We start from the raw sequence: 24,238 nt of genomic DNA on the forward strand, positions 1-24,238 counted from the left end.
TTTAAATGTTAGTACAATATTAAACCAACTAACAGGCATTTTTAAGGTATAAACTACATGCTGTCAGAGAAGCTGGTAAGAATATATAGTTTTCTCATTCTCTTCAAGTTTCTTGAAAAAGTTCAAAAGTGGCATCTGGCTGGGTTTGAGATAGTGCTAACCTTTGACCATGTTGTTAAACAAGTGAATGTCAAATGCTGTAGTTTTTTGTTCTCATACGGGACAATCTGTTAATTTGCCATGAGAGTGATTATTCCTTCAGATATACTATCATTCCTTATTAAGGGACTATCACATCATTTCCTTAAATTCCTGGCTGATCAGGAATTCCATAAACTGATTGTCCTCCAAAGCAGTGTGGCATTTATAATCACTGTCTCCTGAAATACACCCTTTCCTTCTTATATATGTGTATATATATATATATTTTTTTTAAGTTATCTTCCCCTTTTGTCTCCCCTCTGCCTTCCACTCTGTTTTTCTAATAGATTTTCCCCCCTAATCCTTCAATGTTTACTTGAATATTATCCCACTTTATTCTTTGAGGTAAACAAGTATATAATTAACTACTTTAAGTTTCTGTTACATATGAACTGCTTTTTACAACATGGATTTGCTACAGGTTATAGACCTTTAGATATTAATAGGACTGATTATTTTGTTAAAGAAGGATTTTAAATGTCTGAAAGTTGGGTATGTGGCCAAAAGATTATCATTATCAGTTATTTCCATATTGACATTATTTTAAAACCAGATCACCATGACTTTTCTACCAGATTTGCTAAAGAGATCCATTTAAAAAATTCTAAGCCAATGACCAGTATACTGATAAGACATATTGGATTTAATTTTGCTGGTTATAGAAATTGAGTCTAGTGCAGCTCATTCATAGTAGTGATGGTGCATAAAGTGTAGTATAATTTGTACTGCAGACTTCCCTTGAGAAGAAACTGTTTTCACCTGATTGTAGACCTGGCACCTGGCCCACTTTCTGGGTGATCTCCCAAGTGTGAACTTTCCCCACCCTCTACCCCTCCTTTCCTTCCTGGAGGTGGTTGATAGAGGAGGATTACGTTGATAATTACACAAGCAGTGTCAGTTGCACACTTGATTTGCATAACTGTGCTCTGCTGATTTCACCCATCAAGTCCTGACACTTAGCCTGTGGAGCCTCTCTGTATGCTTTGCAATAAACACTGAAGAGAGGGAATGGGATTAGTGTCTCCATTCCTGACTCAAACACACATGTGACACCCTGCCCATGGAGGGAGAAACCACTTTCAGTCAGGTCAGCTGCAGTGACAATTCATGTGACTTCTACCCAGAAGAACATATTTTCCTCCAAATAATCATTAGATACTCTTCCTTATATGTTCCTTATAAAAGGAATTAAATTTTTGATAGCATTAAATTTTCAAGCAGCAGTATACACAACATGCTTCTTTAAATTTTAGACACTTATTCAGACAAAGAAGGAGAAATATTGTGTGATAGCCTTTATAGAAGGAATCTAAAAAGAAATGACAGAAATGAACTTATTTACAAAACAGAAACAGGCTCACAGACTTAGAGAACTTGTGGTTTCAGAATGGGAGGAGGATGGGGGCAAAGGATAGTTAGGGAGTTTGGGATCAACATATGTACACTACTGTATTTAAAATGGATAACCAACAAGGTCCTACTGTATAATACAGGGAACTCTGCTTAATGTTATGTGGCAGCCTGGATGGGAGGGGAGTTGGGGAGAGAACAATACTTACATACATATGGCTGAATCCCTTTGCTTCCCGCCTGAGACTATGACAGCATTGTTAGTTGGTTATTGTTTAGTCACGAAGTTGTTTCTGTCTCTTCTGCGACCCCATGGATTTTAGCCCGCCAGTCTCCTTTGTCCATGGGAGTTCCTCCAATATAAAATAAAAATATATAGTTTTTTAATTCGACACTTATTTCTAGAAGGAGTAATGGAAAAGCAGTCTTTCTTCTCTAGCACATTCTCATCTGATATAGCTCTCCATTTTGGCTCAACAACCAAGTGAGATTAGTTGACTGCTGGAACCTTGCCTCCTTACCTTTCTCTGTTCTCAGGAGTTCTAAAGAAGTAAACAGGAACCATGGACCTATTTCTCATTCTCAGTTTTCTGCAGACAGCTTTAATAATTCAGTTTTGCATCCTACTTGTTTGTTACTGTGGACGGTGTGAGCTTGTGGCTATTTCATGTTATTCCTTGCACAGTGCTGAGTCTGCAGGCCTGGCATGTTTGGAACTCCATGGCAGAAATGTAAGGGCAGCATGCCAGCTTCTTTACTCACCCAGTGTCCAAAAAGGCACATCACACTCTTTTCTGTTTTGTTGAGGGTTTTTGTGTGTGTGTGTGTGTAAGCTAACCTCCACCCTCTCCTTTTATTTTTCCTACTTGATCCATGCATGTGAGTCAAAGAAACTTGTTCATCCACAGCCTGTACTGTCTTGCCAAATCTTGTAAGAAAATTCCCAAATGGCAGATAACCATACAAATGAGGTAAATATTATAACCCAATATCATTTGTTATAAACATATAAAAATATATTTAGGATATAATTAAATTTTTATTTAATATTTTTATTTATATAAATTTTTATTTATATAAATCATCTATCAACATGGTTTCTCTTTAAATTGTACAAAAATATGATGATAATACTCATATGACAAAAATGAAAGACCCTAAATTCTGCGTCTTGGAAGACATTACTGTATTCTCTTTTGCGTCTGTATCCCTTATACTGTATTGATTGAATGCATGAAAGAATCTACAGGTGCTTTCAGTTGAAAATTCTTACATTAACTAGGAAGTTAGTTTTTTTAAGATTACTAAAATCTTAAAAAGAGATCAGTTTTGGTTATGTTTCCTAGCAGATGATAAATGTCAGGCTATTGTAAAAATTAAAGTTACCGGCTAATATTTAACAGGCTCTTATTTTGTGATAAGCACTATTTTAAGGGCCTTATTTTACAGTTAAGTAGAGTCAGATTTAAAGAGAGAGATGCTAATATTGCCAAAGTCTATAGCTTGGAATATTATGTGTATGATCCCTTGTGTCAAGTTTTACCTTAGTAAGTTTATTATTATTTTACATTACTTTTTAAATTTACATTTTGCCAACAATGTATTATTTGGATTAGATTTTTAATTTATTTTTAATTGGAGGATAGTTGCTTCTGTCATACACCAACATGAATCAGCCATTTGTACACCTATGTCCCCTCCCTCTTGAACCTCTCTCCCAATTCCCACCCCATCCCACCCCTCTAGGTTGTCACAGAGCCCTGGGCTTGAGCTTCTTGCTTGATTAGATTTTAAACACACAAGATTTTAAATGCGCGCGCACACACAAGCACACAAAAACGCTCAGCATAATAAAACTAAAGAAATGTATCATGCTTAAAGAAACAAAACTGTCCCATAATGCTGGAGGACATATAAAAATTTAGAATAAAATAAATCTAAGAATAGAATAAGCTATCTATGTGAGAGTGCTTTTCAGAGTTATGCTATGATATAGTAAAAATCTTACCATTATAACTACATATGCATATTTCACATGATTCCCAATATATTCAGGAAAAGCTCGGATATGAATTGTTTTGCCTGACTCCAGAATCCTTGCTCTCAGCCACCATACCCCTGTTTTCCAATCTATTCGTCATATAACAGCCAGACTGTTATTTTAAAACACAGTTTAAATCATGCTATTTCTCTGCTTAAAATCTTGTAAAGGCTTTGCATTGTTCTTATAATAAAATTAAGCTGTTAATCATGGCCAGTAGAAGTTCTGCCCACCTCTCCTGTTTGAGCATATACCACTCTACCCCTCATTCTGTGTTCTTTGCTGCCGGAGGTTTCTTAATTTTTATCCTACTCTTAGGGTTTTATACCAATGACCCTAGACGTCTCTACCTTCAGTTCTTCCCCTAGTTCTTGGCATGGTTGTTTGTATCCTTCAGATATTTGTTTCACTGTTGTCTCCTTGGAGATAATGCTGTTCCGTAAACACCTATCTAAAGCATCCTCTTAGCTCCTCTCTGTCTTGCTGTCTCTAGCCTAGAGTCTTATAAAACTTGAATCAGAATCTGTGATCTTTTTTGTTTGTTTATGCCTACGTTACCTGTCTCCTTCCACTTAAATATAAGTTTCTGAGACTGTCTCTTCTGTCTTACTTATTAAAGTGTTCCCAGCTCCTTGAATGGTGTTTGGCAAAAAATGCTTGTTGATTAATTGAATGATGAGGGCATTATGGTATAATGTACCTACTCTGAAAAATTCTAATCAAAAGGAAAGGAAACACTGACTTATTCTAATTTCTATCGAGTCAGCTAATGCAGATTTTTCACACCTGTCAATTATACAGTATACATACATATGTATTTATTTCTCATGAAGTTAGATGTAGCTCAGGAGTTCTCTTTTTTACTCACTTCTGGATAATAAACATAACACACCTAAGTGATGGCCTCTCTCAGTTGAAAATCCTTGCTACCACGTGAAGACATTTAAAAATGCTCTCCATCCATCCACCCCAAGTCACTTTGGTCATGTCCAACTCTTTGCACCCTATGGTCCATAGCCCACGAGGCTCCTCTGTCCATGGGATTCTCCAGGCAAGAATACTGGATTGGGGTGCCATCTCCTACTCCAGGGGATCTCCCCGACTCAGGGATCAAACCTGTGTCTCTTGAATCTTCCACAATGACAGGTAGATTCTTTACCACTAGTGCCACCTGCGAAGCCCTTATTTTTATGTCAGGCATTTTTTTAGGTGCTTGAGATACAACAGTGAAGAAAAAATATCTTGCCCTGTGAAACTTAACCTTTCAATGAAGTAAGATTGATAATTATTATATTTAACAATAAACATAATAAGTTAACTATATAATGTATAAGCTAGTAAAGGCTACAAGCAGAAGGAAAAGTTGCCATTTATTGAGCATCTACTATGTCAAGTACCTTGTTAAGTTTCTATATGCATATTTTTATAATTTTCACAAAAATGCTATGACTAAAGTACAACTAGTCTTATTTAACTTAGCCTAGGGTTTATACATAGGTGGTAAGTGTTAGGGCTCTTATTAGAAAACTAAATTGAAACCATAGTATGGATATATGTATATATATATATCATTCTTTACCCTGTGTGAATACTCCATAAATTATAACAGGTTACCTACTTTGAATATAATTGGATCGCTTTGATAACCAAATTTCTTTCTTATTTGTGTTATTACAATATATGAAAGCCTTGCTTACTTATCTGAGTTATTATAATATTGGAAAATCAGATAAGAAAAGTAGTTTAAAGAGAGACTAGAAATCATATCAAAAAGAAATACTTCTGTCATGGGATTATTTATTTATTCTATAAGCCTGAAAAGTTATTCTTTGGCTTTATCTATTTTATTCCCATAAAAACTGTTTTGCATATTTATAATATTGAAACAGTATCAAATATATCTGTTTGTCTTGTGTCTTAGATTTCTGTTCCACTGTGTCCTTGCTGTATTATAACTTTTTCATGTTTGTAATTTCAGTAGCTCCTTTTCTTATATTCATCAATCAGTTAGTTAAATAATTATTATTACAATCGCTATGCAAGAAGTAGACATACCTCTAAGTTCAATGGTATATGAATATTATGGTTATTATTGTGATTGTACACAGCACACTCTAGATAGTTGTTAAATATGTGTGGTGTATACAACTGACTGGTATATACTTTTAACAGCTGCAGAAATTCTGAGATTCTAACATCTTTGTTGCTTAAGTAGTTTATAGTCAGAGATAGAAATAAGTGGTAATTTTATTCTATATGATAAAGAAGAGCTGAAAATCAGAACTGTTAACACTGCCAAAATATTTTACAGTGTATATTTTGTTCAGTTCCTTTTAGGTTCCTTATTTCAGGTGTTCAGTTAAAAGTGATCTTGTGAAACTTGTTAGTTAAACAGAATAATAGAAAAGTAGATGTCAACAATATACACTCTTATGAAAGTAACCTTACATGAGACTTTTTCTTTTTACAATTATGCTTACTTTTTTCCAGCATGAGCTAAAAATAAAGATTATCTTGCTTTCAATTATCTGTGATAGTTTTCATTTAAAAGACTCATCCACACTTACATACTATTTTCCATGGTGTTTGTGTCCTTATACTAAGGTTTTAATTTAATTTGAAAATTAATCATACTACATTATAAAGCAAATGGAAATATTTGAATGGTTAAGGAATGTCAGCTCTGTGAAATCAAGGCTAACGTCTGTCTTATTCAGGGTTATACCCACTGCACTTGAAGAGTCTCAATAAATGTGTGTTTAATGAATGATAAAAGAATTATATGTCCTTGTCAAATACTTGGCAAATCCTATAAAAGAACAAACAATAAAATACATTAATTCTGGCAGTGTGGGCCTATTTTATTATCATTGTGCAGTGGTGCTCAAAATACGTCCATAGAAAAATAGTTACTTGGGAAATTAATAGTTGTTATTATATTAAAAGTATTACAAAATACTTTTATATTAAAAATAATTTGGGAAAAACATTGTGTTAAACAGATTTTATTTGGTGGTTACTGAACCTAATCACCTAAAAGAACCTTGTATCCTCATATATACATTGGGGATTTCTATGGAGTCCACCTAATTGTACTAATTCATGAACATATTTGAATATTTAACATTCTTCTTCCTTGTCATTGATAAACTCTGCCTTCAGGCATAAACATTATTTTACTGTAATAATTTTTTATGGGAACCTAATTATACTGAAATGATTTAACATAACAGGTTCTCTCTGGAAGATAGCTGACTTTCAGATAGGAATTTGTTTTCTTTCTAAAATATTATTTTTCTCCTTAATCCATGAAAAATCTAGAGTCATTAAGATTTCTAAAGATTTAGAAAAATAGTTTTAGATATTTCTCAAAAATTCTGTATCAGGCAGAATTTTGAAACAGTGAAATAAATCACACAGAGGAAAATTACTAACAGTTGCAACTCATAAAAATGAAAAACATCTAAACATCAAAAGTTTATAAGTATTTATAAGTAAGTATTTATAAAGAATTTATACTTTCTAAAGTAAGTATTTGTAAGAAGTAAGTCAAAGGTTTATTAGCCTTAATAGATACAGAGATTGAACAAATCAATGAGAAAGACAATAACAATAATAATGTAATTGATAAATAAGTAAAGGTATTGAATAGATAATTTGAAAGAATGGCATACAAGTGAGTGTTTTTTGTTGTTTAATGTTCAGTTTCACTAATGCAAGTTAAAAAGAAATATAATTATATTGAAGTTGTTTAGCACAGAGATTCCCAAAACTTTCTTGGTTCACAGCACCCTTGGTGTCTCAGTAAGATTTTCCAGTACCTTTAGGCCTAAAATACATATATCTAACAGTTTCTTTTATTACGTAGTCAAGTTCAAAACGACTCAAGTATTTCTGTCCCAACCACTTAATAGCCATTTGAAAAATAGTATACCTAAATTGAGGAAGCTGGGGCTTCCCTGATGGCTGACAGTAAAGAATCTACCGGCAATGAGGGAGACCCGGGTTTGGTCCCTAGATTGGGATGATCCCTTGAAGAACAGAATGGCTAACTACTCCAGTATTCTTGCCTAGAGAATCCCATGGACAGAGGAACCTGGCGGTCTATTGTTCATGGGGTTGCAAAGAGTCGGGCATGACTGAATGACTAAACTGAAAGACAAAATGTTTTCGTTTCATTCTTCTGACAGTCGGGGTTACTAATGGGATTGCACATCTTGTTGGGAACTGCACAACTTCCCCATTTTGGGAATTGGGTTCAACACGATCTCTCTCATTTCCTGTTCCACACTGATTTTCGCAGGGTACTTGCCTTGTCTTGCAGCAACTGCTGAAACCTAGCTTCACAAAGATGATGTCAATGAGAGAAATGTAATATGATGTCATGTTGAAACCATGAGCAAGTAATTCACGTGGCACCTGAGGGGTGTTGAGTATTATTTGTTGTTGTCAGTCGCTAAGTTGTGTCTGCCTTTTTGGAATTGTGAGAGATGAGAACAGTGATGTGATTGAATAGTGTACAGAAATTAAGTTCTCCATGAATGCCTTGTACATATTAATTAAAACTGCATCACCCTTAAAAAAATCCATATGCCTATATTTCTTTTCCATTTTCAGTTCATAATAGCAATAATGAATTTGATGCTGGGAATTTTCTGGGAATTAATGGCCAGTGGATGTAGGCTGTACCTTGGGCCATCCACTCCTTGTTAGTCATTAATCCCTATGAAATGCCCAGCTATTGCATAATTAACTTCCATTTTCGTTGTTCAATTGCTAAGTTGTGTCCGACTCTTTACACCCTATGGACTGCAGCACACCAGGCCCCCTTGTCCCTCACTATCTCCCAGAGTTTGCTCAAGTTTGTGTCCATTGAATCAGTGATGCTATCCAATCATCTTGTCTGCTGCCACCCTCTTCTCCTTTTGCCTTCAATCTTCACCAGCATCAGCATTTCTTCCAATGGGTCAGCTGTTATTATTCCAATTATTCCAATCAGTTGGCTGAGTATTATTATTTTCCCTCAAAATTTAAAACATCCTGTGCCTATCTTGCTTTAACAATCCTGCCTAAGAATGTGCTTCTAGGTCCCAGGAGTACCTTGCTATAACTCAAGGGTCACAAGGTAGCACATTAATGGAGAATTTGTTATTTTAATGAGAGTACTCATTGTTGAGAATACGGTGAAATGGTTCTCTTATATACTACTAGACTGAATATGAATTGGTAAAATCTTTTTTGAAGCAGCATTATAGCAGAAGGGATCAAGAACATTAAAAATGTTTATATTCAAGGTTCATACAGTAAAACTGACCACTAATTCAGGTCAGGTATAACTTGTGTGTGTGTGCTAAGTGGCTTCAGTTGTGTCCAACTCTTTGCGACCCTATGGACTGTAGCCCACTAGGCTCCTCTGTCTATGGAATTCTCCAGGCAAGAATACTGGAGTGGGTTGTCATACCCTCCATCAGTCAAGTATAACTTATGGGTACTAAAAACAGAAAAAAAAAAATTAATGACAATTTTGCCATATTTGAGGGCTTATCTTTCTTTAGAGTAGTTTATAATTCTGTAAGAAATACTCATCTTCCCTGGTGGCTCAGACGGTAAAGAATTTGCTTGCAATATGGGAGACCTGGGTTCGATCCATGGGGTTAAGAAGATGCCCTGAAGGAGGGCATGGCAACCCTTTCCAGTATTGCCTGGAGAATCCCCATGGACAGAGGAGCCTGGTGAGCTGCAGTCCATGGGGTCACAAAGAGTCGGACATGACTGAGCAACTAAGCACAAGAAATGACCAAGAAAAACATATCAAATTTATTTTGAGCATTTATTTATAGGAAATGGCTATATTTAATTTTATTAAGGGAAAATGAATGTGATATGTGCATAGTGCTCTGTTACTGATTTTATGTATTTGATGACAAATGGTAAATATATTTTCTGTATATAGATGTGTTTCTTAGCATGTTTCTGTATGTGTAAACAGACACACATCTATGTAAAGAATAAAACATTTACCACTTGAATTAGTGCTATTGTAATTTGTCTTATAGGTTTCACTAGGATTACTCTTGAAGTGACATATTTCAAGAAAATATAAGTGAACAAGACTTGGTTGTGCTATGTAACTTCATAACACTCTATGAATTTATGGTAAACATTTCTACTTCACAATTCTTTATGGCTATTTGATTTGCTCTTTCTTTTGGGTAGGTATATGGGATTCTTAGGAGTATAGGTACAATATTTCTTATTTCTAGTTTCTCATAATGACAGATGGAGAAAATACTAGCAAATTTTTTTTAATTGAATAGTTGTCAGAATGATCAAGTTCTCTTTTGTTGTTATTGTTGTTTAATCACAAAGTCATGTCCGACTCTTGCAACCTCGTGGTCTGTAGCCTGGCCAGGCTCCTCTGTCCGTGGGATTTCCCAGGCAAGAATACTGGAGTGGGTTATTGTTTCCTTCTCCATGGGTTCTTCCTGACCCAGGGATTGAACCTGTGTCTCCTGCCTTGGCAGGTGGATTCTTTACCACTGAGCCACAGGGGAAGCCCCAAGTTCTCTTTACTGCTTCTTTAATTTGTAATTTCTTGTTCAGGTCAGTAGTCTATATATCTCTGACAGATTATAGTGATAACTCTTTCTTTTTTGATTAGTGTAGGATTTCTGTGAGGGACAATATGTCAAAGAAGAGACTATATGTTAACTTTTGAGATGGTTGGAACACTAACCCTGCTTTCCTCTGTGCTTTAGGACACTTGGTTTTATAACATATTCTTAGAATTACATTTATAAGAAACTTTATTTCAGTTACCTGAAGTGTAGTCACAGTAAAACTTACAAAGTTACTGGTATTTAATTTCTTTGTATTTAACCTAATTGCTAATATAAATCTGGAGAAGGAAATGGCAACCCATTCCAGTGTCTTTGCCTGGAAAATCCCATGGACAGAGGAGCCTGGCGGGCCAGAGTCCATGGAATCACAAAAGAGTCAGACATGACTTAGCGACTAAACACACCACACACTAATATAAATTTTGCTTCCAATCATGATAAGGATTAGGGGTCAGATTTACCCTCCTGCTTTGAACAACTGGAATACCAGACAAAATATATTCTATGACTTTTAGACATTGAGAACAAAGGTAGTGAGGGCTATGATGACCCCAGCTTACTTCCTAGAAGCAGTTTCTAGGCTACAGTGCAGGATCTGTAAACCCAATAGAGCTAGGCAGTCTCACCGTGAGGAGACAGAGATCTGAGTTCAAGGAGACCTCTGTACTTAGATATCAAGGCAGAGTATCAGATGGGGGAAACGGCACAGGATAAAAAAAAAGTTTTTCAGAGGGCCTTCTTTTACTCTTTGGTTAAATAGTGATCTACCTATATGTATTAGGAAACTTCCTGCAGCTGGGGAAAGAAACACCAGAAAACGGAAGGCCAAACAATTCCTGGAGCTCTTGCAGAGCTGGAAAGGAGTTCATCTCAGCAGCCGATGTGGAAAGACTTGGTCATGTGCAGGGCATTGAGTTAAGTCCTCAGAAGGGTACTGCCATAGTCCTGAGGCTACATTAGCCTAGAGATGAAAGAGTTCTTAAGATATAAAAGCAAGTACCAGAAGGATCTAACTGAATCCAAGTAATGTAACTTCATGGCAGAACAAGTAAACCATACTTTAAAGAAATGCAGCAAAATCTAGAACCTACTAATATAAAATTTACAATGTCCATTACCCATTAAAAAATGAAGAGATATGCAAATAAGGTGGAAATTATTACCCACAGTCAGTAGTAAAATCAGTCAGTTGAAAGAGATCCAGAAATGACCAAATTGTGGGACTAAAAGATAGGGTTGATAAAACGGCTATAATAAATATGCTACTTATGTTCAGGAATATAAAGGAAACATGAACATGAAGAGAATAGAAGTGGTGCTTGGAGGAGCACATATAGAATTAAGTCCTTGTATTAAAAAAGAGGAAAGGTCTCAAACCAATTAAACTTGCTTCTTTAGAGGTTATGAAAGAGGAGTAAAATAAATCTAGAGTATATTAAGAAAGGAAATAATAATGAAAACAAGAACAAATAGAGAAAATCAATGAAATCAAAGGCTGATTCTGTGAAAAGGTCGATAAAATGAGTAAACCTCTAGCCAAGGTTAACCAGTACAAAGAATGAACTTTCAATTTACCATCATCTAAAATGAAAACAGCACGTTGCTAAAGCTCCTACAGCGGTAGTGAACTATAATGCAGGTATATTATGAATAAGTTTATAATGAAAATGCTCAGTGATACGGCTGTTTTGAGAAACAGTTAAGCTGTTTCTTAGAAAGTGAATCAGGTACTTGTCATATGACCCAGGAATCCCATTTTTAGGTTTTAACCAAGAGAAATGAAAACATGCACGTACACAAAGACTTGCCTGCAGATGTTTGCAGAAGCTTTATTCCTAGTAACCATAGACCAGAATGGCAAATAGATGGTTAAACAGTGGCTGACTTTATTTTTGTGCGCTCCAAAATCACTACAGATGGTGATTGTAGCCATGAAATTAAAAGACACTTACTCCTTGGAAGGAAAGTCTTGACCAACCTAGACAGCATATTAAAAAGCAGAGACATTACTTTGCCAACAAAGGTCCATCTAGTCAAGGCTATGGTTTTTCCAGTGGTCATGTATGGATGTGAGAGTTGGACCGTAAAGAAAGCTGAGCACCAAAGAATTGATGCTTTTGAACTGTGGTGTTGGAGAAGACTCTTGAGAGTCCCTTGGACTGCAGGGAGATGCAGCCAGTCCATCCTAAAGGAGATCAGTCCTGAGTATGCATTGGAAGGACTGATGTTGAAGCTGAAGCTCCAGTACTTTGGCCACTTGATGCGAACAGCTGACTCATTGGAAAAGACCCTGATGCTGGGAAAGATTGAGGGCAAGAGGAGAAGGGGATGATAGAGAATGAGATGGTTGGATGGCAACACCAACTCAATGGACATGGGTTTGGGTAGACTCTGACAGTTGGTGATGGACAGGGAGGCCTGGAGTGCTGCGGTTCATGGGGTCGCAAAGAGTCGGACACGACTGAGCGACTGAACTGAACTGATAGACCAGAAAGCACCCAAACTAGTAAACGGATGAACTATGGTATATTCATATGATGAAATAAAAAGTAATAAACTACCAATATTTTCAGCAGCATTGTTGAATTTCAAAATCATTATGCAGAGTTAAAAAAAAAAAGACTACATACTGCATGATTCAGTTTATATGAAATCCTAAAAAAGGCAAAATTGTACTGACAGAAGCAGATCAGTGGTTGCCAAGAGCCAACTGTGGGAAAGGGAGTTTTTTTGGGGTGATGGAAATGAAAATATTTTAATTGTGGTGATGGTTATACAACATAAACTTCCAGACTCCTTGAATTGTGTACTTAAAGTAATAGTCTCCCACAATCAATACCCTGACAAATCATTTATCTTTTACTAATAGAGGTGATTAATTTCTATGCTGTTCTTTATGTGAAATAACACTATATAATCCTCTTAAAAGACTTCAGCAGCATGACCAGCAGTCTAAGAGAAATTGGTCAATGTAAGTTTTTCCACCTGATTTTTAAAATTCAGACACGCATCAGTTTGAAGTCAAACTGATACAAAGTTTAAACTAGATAATTGCTCTCAAAAGATGTTATAAACATACAGTGGTAAACTCCCATTATCAAAATTAACACTTTTTAAATATTATTACCAGTAATAAAATGATGCTTCATTCATAGACTTTCAAATTTTAATTCCAAAATTTCTTATATAGCAAAATTAATCTCAATTCCCTTATTAATATAATTACAATCGTTATGTTAGAGTCAAGACTAGTATTCACTTTAAGAAATTTTAACTCAGTATCAGACCTAGAGAACATGATGATTTATGAGTTTCTACAGACCATTGTTTTTTAACTTCAGTATGTAGGCAACCACCTGACAAACTTCTTAAGCATGGGCATTTCAGAGGACTCCCATAAATTCTAGGTCCAGCATAGAAAAGGCAGAGGAACCAGAGATCAAATTGCCGATATCCGATGGATCTTTGAAAAAGCGAGAGAGTCCCAGAAACATCTATTTCTGCTTTATTGACTGTGTCAAAGCCTTTGACCGTGTGGATCATAATAAAGTGTGGAAAATTCTGAAAGAGATGGGAATACCAGACCACCTGACCTGCCTCTTGAGAAACCTGTATGCAGGTCAGGAAGCAACAGTTAGAGCTGGACATGGAACAACAGACTGGTTCCAAATAGGAAAAGGAGTATATCAAGGCTGTATATTGTCACCCTGCTTATTTAACTTATATGCAGAGTACATCATGAGAAACGCTGGGCTGGAAGAAGCACAAGCTGGAATCAAGATTGCGGAGAGAAATATTGGTAACCTCAGATATGTAGATGACACCACCCTTTTGGCAGAGAGTGAAGAAGAACTAAAGAGCCTCTTGATGAACATGAAAGAGGAGAGTGAAAAAGTTGGCTTAAAGCTCAACATTCAGAAAACTAAGATCATGGCATCTGGTCCCATCACTTCATGGCAAATAGATGGGGAAACAGTGGAAACAGTGACTGACTTTATTTTGGGGGCTCCAAATCACTGCAGATGGTGATTGAAGCCATGAAATTAAAAGATGCCTACTCCTTGGAAGGAAAGTTATGACCAACCTATATAGCATATTAAAAAGCAGAGACATTACTTTGTCAGCAAAGGTCCATCTAGTCAAGGCTATGGTGTTTCCAGTAATCATGTATGGATGTGAGAGTTAGACTATAAAGAAAGTTGAACGCCGAAGAATCAATGCTTTTGAAATGTGGTGTTGGAGAAGACTCTTGAGAGTCCCTTGGACTCCAAGGAGATGCAACCAGTCCATCCTAAAGGAGATCAGTCCTGGGTGTTCATTGGAAGGACTGATGTTGAAGCTGAAGCTCCAGTACTTTGGCCACCTGATGCAAAGAGCTGACTCATTGGAAAAGACCCTGATGCTGGGAAAGATTGAGGGCAGGAGGAGAAGGGGACGACAGAGGATGAGATGGTTGGATGGCATCACTGACTCAATGGACACGAGTTTGGGTGGACTCCGGTAGTTGGTGATGGACAGGGAGGCCTGGAGTGCTGTGGTTCATGGGGTCGCAAAGAGTTGGACACGACTGAGTGCCTGAACTGAACTGAATGGTACCCAAACATCTGCATTTTAAGAGCAGTCCTGGTCATTCTAATATAAGGCAGCATGCAGTTCATACTTTGAGAATCATTGCAAATGATAATATTTGAATATGGGTAGGGAATCTTGTTTTATAACAGACAGTTAAATAAATAGCAGATTAGAATAAAATAGAGGAAGCAGTTTTACATTTCCACACATTCCTTTGTCTTATAAATATGTGATTACTTTTTGGAGGCTAAGCGTTACTATCATGTCATGCTTCTGTTTATCAAAATAGAGAGTTCTGGCACTTTCTTCCAGAGCCATAGGATTCCAGAATTAAAGGTGATGTTGTCTGTTGCTGTCTAAACATGATGAAATAGAAAGCTGCATCTGTCTCTAGTCTTTAAGCTCTACTGATATCACAGTAGATATTTATTGAGGTATAAACCCATAAGATCAAAGACAGTGGAAAGGATTGAATAGCAGCCAAGGGGGAGCTGGAAAGAAGACCGAGGGAGTTCCAGAAGCTCTGGAACTCTGAGTGATTATAGAAAGGAATAAAAGATGAGTAGCAAAGCCATCTGATGCTAGAGAATCCTGAAAAATCTCTGAACTTTGAAGAAACAGGACTGTTAATGGTAGGGATGAAACTCTGGATTAAATATAAAAGGATTTCAAAATCTGAGTACAAAACAGGGCACAGAGCCACTCTCTCTCACTATATTCAACCAACTGTAAGAAAATAGCATTTATTTTTTGGAGATATTGAATTGGAAAGGTTCTATCTTAGGGACTCCAGGAAAAGTAGAGAGTAAGGAAAAATTCTTCCCTGGTAGCTCAGCTGGTAAAGAATCCACCAGTAATGCAGGAGACCCAGGTTCTATTCTGGGGTCAGGAAGTTCCCCTGGGGAAGGGATAGCTTGCCCACTCCAGTATTCTTGGGCTTCCCTGGCAGCTCAGATGGTAAAGAATCTGCCTGCAATGCAGGAGACCTGGGTTTGATCCTGAGTTGGGAAGATTCCCCTGGAGGAGGGCATGTAACCCACTCCAGTATTCTGGCCTGGAGAATCCCTGTGGACGGAGGAGCCTGGTGGGCTATAGTCCATGGGATCACAAAGAATTGGACATGACTAAGTGACTCAGTACTAAGCACAGGGGTAAAGCAAACTCAAAGCAGGGAGATTATGTAAAAGACTGCAATTGTACATTTAGGTTCTTGGCCCCACATCTTGACTTACTTCCGAAATACTATCTAGCTTCTTATTGCCCCTATTCTCCAACACCCACCCCCATGCACCTCAGGGGCTGGAAATTGGAGGCATCTTCTCAAAGGGAATTGAAGGGTTCTAGAGAAAAGACATTTTTTTAAGAAAATACATTATTTTAAGGGGTCTGACAATAAAAAAATTGCTTTGTTACTTGGTCAGTCTATAATAGTTCACAAACCTCACCTGTGTCTCCTGGACTTCCAGTTAGCTTTTTTGTGCCTCGCTATTAAATGTGAATGGACAATAAACATTCAGGCACAAGACACTTAAGGAAAGCCTCAAATACAGATACCCATATAAAAAGAAAAAAAGCCAGAGAAAATAGACAATATAAAGAAGAACTTTTTTAAATGAAAATATTTTGCTCAGATAAATGTTATATCCATGAAGAAAACAATACTATTTTTAAGAAAAAGGAAAGAGCTCATAGACATTCATTTAGCCAGAAAATGCTTCCCAGTAAAATTCAAAGGAAAATGGAGGAATTTTTTTTTTATTAAAATGTTAAAATGATAGTTAACACAAAGGAGAAAGATATTTCAAGAATCAGTCTAAAAGGTCTAATATCAAATTAATAGAAATTCTAAAGAGAGAAGACAAAGAAATAGATTGTTATTAGATGGGGGTGGGGTGAGAGAAAGACTTATTAAGTGCCTTGTAGAACTACTTTATTTTCTTAAGTATGGGCATAATAACTATGGTAAAAAGGAAAAAAATAATTATTAAATAAGAAAAGGACTAAGGATGCTAAAGCAAACTAAATCTACATGTCATAATTCTAGAATCTGGGGAATAATTTGTTACCTAGTGGCAGCAATAAAAATATTATTTTATGACATGGGGAAATGTTCAAGATGTATTTTTCAGTTAAATAAACAGATTGTATGATACATGTATAAAATAACCCAGTTTCATAACATAATATATCTGTGCATGTTTAAAAATTACAGTAGGATAATATAAAAATGTTAAAGATACCTATCTGGAAATGATGTAATTATGAATAATTTTTTGGTAATTTAAAATTTTCTATGTGGATGCATTGCTTTTAAAATTAGAAAAAGATGCAGCAAAAACCAGTGAGAGGAAAATATTTAACGAGTTAGGAAATGATGTCATTCGTGAAAATACCACTTACTCGTCCTTGCTCTTGAACAAATCATCTTACTAAACTCTTTGAGGTTACAAAGATATAAGACATTATTTCAATTTCTCAAGAAACTCAATTCTTAAACAACACAGGGGTTAGGAGAACCAACCCCCGCCTCCCTTGCAGTGGAAAATCCACTTTACATCAGTCCTGTATATCCAAGGTTCCATTTTTGTGGATTCAACCCACTTCAGATTGTGTGGTACTGTTGTTGCTTTAGTTGCTCAGTCATATCTGACTCTTTAACAACCCCATGGACTGTAGCCCACCAGACTCCTCTGTCCATGGGATTTCCCAGGGAAGACTGCTGGAATGGGTTGCCATTTCCTGCCCCAGGTTGCCATTTCCTTCCTTCTTCCTGACCCAGGGATCAAACCTACGTCTCCTGCATTGGTAGCAAATTCTTTACCACTGACCCACCAGGGAAACCTGTGGAACTCTAGTATATATTTATCCAGAAAAAAAAAAATCACATATAAGTGGGCCCCTGCAGTACAAACCAGCGTTCATGAGGCAAATGTAACCACAGATAACTCAAGAGAAAATGTTTTAAGTTCCCCAAGTGTGTACAGTTACAGTTCTTTAGTGAGAAAGATTGCTTTTGGACAGAACGTGGTTAGGGAGATTGAAAGAATGAGTAGGATTTCAAGAAGTAGAAGTTGTATGAAGCCATTCCAGAAAGAACTAAGACTCAGAAGTGTAAAGGTACAGGGTAATCTTGGCTGGATAATTGGGTGGAAGATGGAATGTTTCCTTTGGGACCAGAGCAGGATGCTGATTCCAGGTGCAGGGATGTGGACTTTGTTCAATAACATTGTTGAGGAGCGGAGTAAAATAATACGCGAGGGAAGAGAACACCTGCTTTGAACTCTTATTAAGCTCACTCAGGTTCATGATAATGAAGACTTTTACTCAGATATTGGTTCTGAGAGTGAAAAGGGAGGGATAAACTTGAACAATAGTTTGGATGTGAGAAATGAGGTAGGAGGCAACAGTAGTGGTTCCTTGTCGTGAGTCCAGTTTATTAAAACAGTGGTAATTCTTGCACAAAAGACCAGTCATAATAAAGAAGTAATTTCATAGAAGAAGATAATGTTGGATATGTTGGATCTTAGATTTCAGATGAATAGGCATGAGGTCAGGCTATAAAGGTATTTGGAGGAAAGAACTCAAAATGCAGTCTTTCAGCAAATACATACTGAGCACCTCTTATGTTTAATAATACAAGAAATGCTGCTGCTTCTGTGCTCGGTCATGTCTGTCTCTTTGTGACCCATGGGCTGTAGCCCTCCAGACTTCTCTGGCCATGGGATTTCCCAGGCAAGAATACTGGAGTGGGTTGCCATTTCCTCCTCCAGGGGATCTTCCTGACCCAGGGATTGAACCAGTGTCTCCTGCATCGGCAGACAGATTCCTTCCCATTGTACTGCCACTATAACTCCAAATTGAGTAAAACACAACCTCTGTCCTCATGACAGAGCTTGTTGTTTGGATAAGGGAAGCAGAGATCAAATGGATAATTACAATGCAGTTATGAAAAGTAATGTGGACAGAGTGCTTTGACAGCACAGAGGGTCCTTGGTCATAACTTCCCATGACCATGATCACTTTTAAAATATCTGTGACAAATAAGAGCTTCCAAAAAGGGGGAAATTATTCAAGACTTGATTTGGATATTTCATAGAAATGAAGGCTTAATCTAGAGGGAAAAGTGGGAGACTGCTGTCCTAAGAGCAGAACCCTAGGTTCATACATACTTATCAGGCAGGAGAAGGTTGAAAAGCCAGGGAGTGAGGACCCAAAAACTGATGCCAGAAGAGAAAATCAGAAGATTCAAGACTCATGAAATTTTGATAGTTCAAAGAATTAGGAAGATTTAGGAATGATTAAAATCTACCAGATTTAGCACATCAGAGACTATGGATGACTTTTTAAAAAAAATGTTTCAATAATACTAAATGAAGCTGTTTCAGATAGTGAGACTGTGTAAATAATAATATTTGTAAAAAGAAAAGTAGCAAAAGAGTGGTCCTTTTCTGTGTATATACCTGTGTTATACATTTTAACTCATAGAGTTGATAACTATTATACAGTTAAATTCCCTATATATAAATATATAGGGAGTAAATATAAACCATATTTTCGTGACCTTGATTTTTAGGAAATATGGATGTCCACTAAACCTATTGTAATCATTTCATGATGTGTGTAAGTTGGGTCATTCTGCTGTACCCTTTAAACTTACACAGTATTTTCTGTCAATTATATCTCCATAAAACTGAAAGAAAGAAAAAAGAAATATCAAAGAACTGACAGGAAATGATCTTGCAGGAATAGTAGAGCCATTGGATTTGGCAGGGACTGTTGATGATGTTTGAAAATAATTTTCAAAAAAGAGTAGCAGGAACACAATCTAGACTGTGAAGGAGCTAAGAACATGAGAGTAAATAGAAAGAGATGACGGCAGTTCCCGGAAACACCGTGTCTCCTCTGCCCTCCGCCCCATCCCCATTATCTAACTTCTGTTTTTTCTTCAACTATCAGCCTAAATGTTCAACCTCAGGCAGACCTTCCCAGCCAACTGTCTCAAACTAAATCAGGGTACCCATATTATACTAGCTTACTGTTCTTTAGATCCATAGAATCTACAATTTGTAATGCACTGCTTGTATATTTCTTTAATGTCTGTCTTCCTTGGTAGACTGTTGTTTGCATGAGGGTAGGCACCATGACAATTTTCTCTCCACTTTACATTCCAGCCTCATCCCAGGGTTGGTAGAAGGTAGGCTTTCTGTAAAGATGTGTCACCTGAGAGAAGTAGAAGGATAAGGTGGGGCATTTACACAACAAATTTCTTGGATATAGAATAGTTACACGAGATGTGAAAGTCCAGCCTGTGTCCTAATATGTGGATTGCTGGAATGGAATGAAGATGAAGATTTGGGGAAATGGAGAGCAGTTTACTCAAATACCTGATACACTCACAGAGAACAAGGATGGGATGAAAAAGAGAGTGATGTTTTAAAACAAATTGATAACCAAGTAAGAGAAGCTGATGGGATAGAGTTCTACAATGAGGAGGTAAAATGTATACTGTCTCTTTTTCCTTATCTGGGGAGTTGGGCATTTATAAAGAGATGTCAGCCAAGGCCGGTGGACTGGAACTATGTTTTAATTAAGTTAAAAAGGTGTCGTGTTGCTTAGAGAAATAAGAGGAAGAAATTATAGGAGGATATGTTCACAGTAAAACATAGGTATCATAGGACACAATACAACAGGACTTACAAAGGGGTAGACAGAGCTGGTGGAACTAGTTTATAGTGGGCTGTTAAATACAGTATATACGCTTAAGTATTAATTGCTCAATAGACTTGTTCAAAGCAAATTCATCAAAGATTTTTGTCATATGTAGCCCCAAGCCACATGTCTTGGAATGCAATTACCTATAAATATATTTATATCATTTACGCTAATGTTTTTGACTGAAGTATTTCTTGTATTTCCTAATGCTCTCTCTCACAGTGCTATAACACTTCATGATATACAAAGCTACCTGGTTTTCACTTCCCAGAAATTCTTGGTTCTGATGAATAGAAGTTATTTTGCCTGGTATTTTTAGAGATGACTAATCCTGCCTTAGATAGTTTTGTTTTTTGAGACAGTTTAGAAAAAATTGTGACTGTGAAATAACTGATATGAGTTTACATGCCCCTCAAATACAATCTAAAGGTTTGTTTGGTTTCTTAAATCAGTGTAATGAAATTTTATGTAGCTGTGAATACCTTGTCTTGTTAAAGTATTTCAGTTTGTTTATGACCAGTGTCGTAGCATGGGCTTGTAAGGGACCTGGAATTAGGGATGCTTTCTTGGTCCATGAAAAAGAGTTGTCTGTCTGTTCTCTGGGCAAAACAAAATGAACCCTGAGGGAGTCAAATGAGAGCAGCTCACCTGATTCACTGTGTGCTTTACCAAGGCTCTGCCAGCAGAACCCCTGGTGTTTTATGGTTTTTCTGCATCCATTCAAAATGAAGAATCAAAGTATTTTGTGATACCCTTGTGAATAGTCATACATTAAAACACACCTCTTTCCCTAAATGTGTTTTTTTTCCTTCTTAAATTTTTTAAAGTTTTTTTCTTCAATGTAAACATCGAAGTAATTTACCAGTATCATGAGATATGGCTATTAGAAAATAATTCACTTCCTGAATGTGAAATCCATAATTAAGTATCACTATCGTCGTATAACTAAACATGTTAGGGCTTCAGTGGTTGTTGTTAATAACCTTAAAGCACCTACATTCTTGGTAATATAAGAACAGTGCTGTGGTGGGAGAATAAACTGTTGTACTGCATAGTTTTGCATGTGTGAATAGTTATTACCAAGGTGGAAAGAAAAGAGAAACTCTGCTTTTATCTGTACTTTTTCTCATCCTTTGAGTTCTTTCTAGTCTTCTTGGTACTGGTGAATAACCTTTTCATTAGTCAATGACATTTCGAGTTGTTGCATTTTAGTTCCCCTCAGTAAAATCCTCTATCCTTAAACCACCACCACCACCCCACCCCGAATAAATAAAAATAATTCTCATCATGTATCTAGGACACTCATGATTTGTCTTTTGAATGAGTCAAGCTTTGAGAATTGTGTAAATGTTAAGAGTCTGATACTTTGAAGACTGATCATCAGCCTCTCCTGATCTAGGAGACAGTCAGAGCACGATTTTGATTCAGTATTTCCCCTGTCACCAAAGGTACACTCTGCCTTTAAGCCAAGGCTGTCGCTTAATCTTGGTAGAAGTTTATTATCTTTAATCACCTAAATCGGAGTGTGGAGGAGGAAGAGATTTAAGTCTGAAAAGTATATAACTGCTTCCTCCAGACTATCAAAAGTTAGCTGGTAATTTTGCTTTGGATTGAGACCTGACACCAGTCTAACCCTGGGTTCTCTTCACAGTGGGTAAACCTCACAAGTGCAACTACTGTGGACGGAGCTACAAGCAGCGCAGTTCACTGGAGGAACACAAGGAACGCTGCCACAACTATCTCCAGAATGTCAGCATGGAGGCTGCCGGGCAGGTCATGAGTCACCATGGTGGGTAGCATGGCATTCACCGCTTTCATTCTCCCCTGCTGCTTTTGTCGTTTATTGTGGGTTAGACAGTTCTGTCTACCCTTCAGCATGAAGGTAAAGTTTTACTCTATTTCAGAGCAATTGTAGAGCATACTCACTTTGTATGGACTTTTCTTCTTAAGGGCTTGAAGTCAGTTAAGCTTTAGGACACTTTGCAACCAAGCTATATTGAGTTTTTGTGATACACCCAATTTATTTCTGATAGCCTGTGTGTGAATTAATATCATAATGGCAGATGGCCTTGAGCATACCAAAGTCGAGTACTGTTTGGTCTTTTTCATCCGCTGCATCAAATAAATCAAGATGGTTTCATGTCAGTCTATAGGTTTTCTAAAAAAAGTAGTTGGTTACTTATATTTACATTTCTCTTAGGTAAGTAATCAGTGATATAATTGAAAATGTCTCCAATTTGTCTTGTGGTTTATCTTGGAAGTTACTGATTTTGCTTTCTACAAGTATGGCAAACAGTCTAGACCAAAATAGGTACCACTGCCCTCCACAAAAATCAAAACCCAAACAAAACATCTGGACCTCCACAACACACAATAACAAGTAGGCAAGCAGTCCCTCAGGTTTATTCAATTAATCATTCTCTGTTACCATAGACTTCCCTGGTGATCCAGTGATTAGAACTTTGCCTTCCAATACAGGGGGTGCAGTGTCAATCCCTGGTTGGGGAGCTAAGATCCCACATTTCTCTAGGCCAAAAACAAAGCAGAAAGCAGAAAAATATTGTAACAAGTTCATAAAGATTTTTAAAATGGCCCACATCAAAAAAATCTTTAAAAAATTCTCTATAACTAAAAAATAAAAAATAATGTTAGTCAATCAGCCTCACAAAGTGTTATGAATTTTAATTCTTTAGATTTGGAGCATCTGTTTGGTCCTACAAATTATATTTTTATACTGATTGATTTTATTATTCATATAAGCATATACAAAAATGATAACTTATTGATACATTCATATCTTTCATTTAGGAAAGATTTGGTCAGTATTAATTAGTACAGTTGAGAAATCCTGTAGTCACTTTTAAAATATAAGCATCTCTTTTGTATTTACAGACAGCTCAAGGATTATTTATGGGAGATTGTGGAACTGTGGAATTGTGTTTATTGGACAGCTAGTGATTATTTTTGGATGAATCAGAAATTTTTTTAGTTATTATTTTGTTACCTTGAATAATTGAAAATTTTCTTTGTATTGAAGGTAGTTTATAGTATTAATTCTGTCATTATTGTGAATGAGTCCTTTTGTTTTTATATTATCGTTAATTAACATTTTTGAAAACCTGTGTTTTAAGTCTTTGTAAACTTGGTATTGCAAGCTTGCATTTCTGGGCTTATGATGGCAACATAGGATCCAGAGCATTGAGGTTGAAATTTGTGGACCTAGGAGCCCAACAACTCTGGTCTTGCTGTGTGGTGTGTGTCTGTGTCACTCATAGTCTTGGTGTGAGAATTAAATGTGATTGTATGGGCAATAAAAGCCCAATAAATAGTTATTTTTACTATTTCAGGTAATTAAATATTAAGAAATAATAAATATCGCACCCCCTATAAAGTTATGTTACTTACGACATTAACTTAGACCTTTGAAGTTTCATTTATTGAGCACATTGTTTCTGTTCAAATTGTTGCTTTTAGAGATGACTTGAGGCAAAGTAGCTGATGGAGGCTTGGGGCATGCCAGAGTTTCCTTAAGACACCTTATGGCGCTACTCCTAATTTTTCTGTGTAATGTTCTTTCATTGTGATTTTGATATTTGACTGGATTATTAGTTTTATGAACTAATTTTCCATTAACAGTTATTTATGAAACTGTGTTGCAAACACGTGTATATGAAATAGAATCCCTCCTTAAAGACCGTATATTTTTTCTAGGGAGGTAAGGTATACATAAGTAATTATAGTC

At 36.5% G+C, this 24,238-nt stretch overlaps 1 protein-coding gene across 12 annotated transcripts in view; it reads left to right on the forward strand.

Moving 5' to 3' along the window:
* IKZF2 (IKAROS family zinc finger 2) overlaps positions 1-24,238 on the forward strand; it is a 174,362-nt gene that overhangs the window by 128,853 nt on the left and 21,271 nt on the right. For all 12 annotated transcript variants that reach the window (XM_043445260.1, XM_043445259.1, XM_043445258.1 and 9 more), the window contains one exon: positions 22,148-22,285. In XM_043445260.1, coding sequence (XP_043301195.1) covers positions 22,148-22,285 — 138 coding nt within the window. The remainder of the gene's footprint in view (positions 1-22,147; positions 22,286-24,238) is intronic.

This window comes from Cervus canadensis, chromosome 24 (assembly GCF_019320065.1).
Source record: "Cervus canadensis isolate Bull #8, Minnesota chromosome 24, ASM1932006v1, whole genome shotgun sequence".
Classification (NCBI taxonomy): Eukaryota; Metazoa; Chordata; class Mammalia; order Artiodactyla; family Cervidae; genus Cervus; species Cervus canadensis.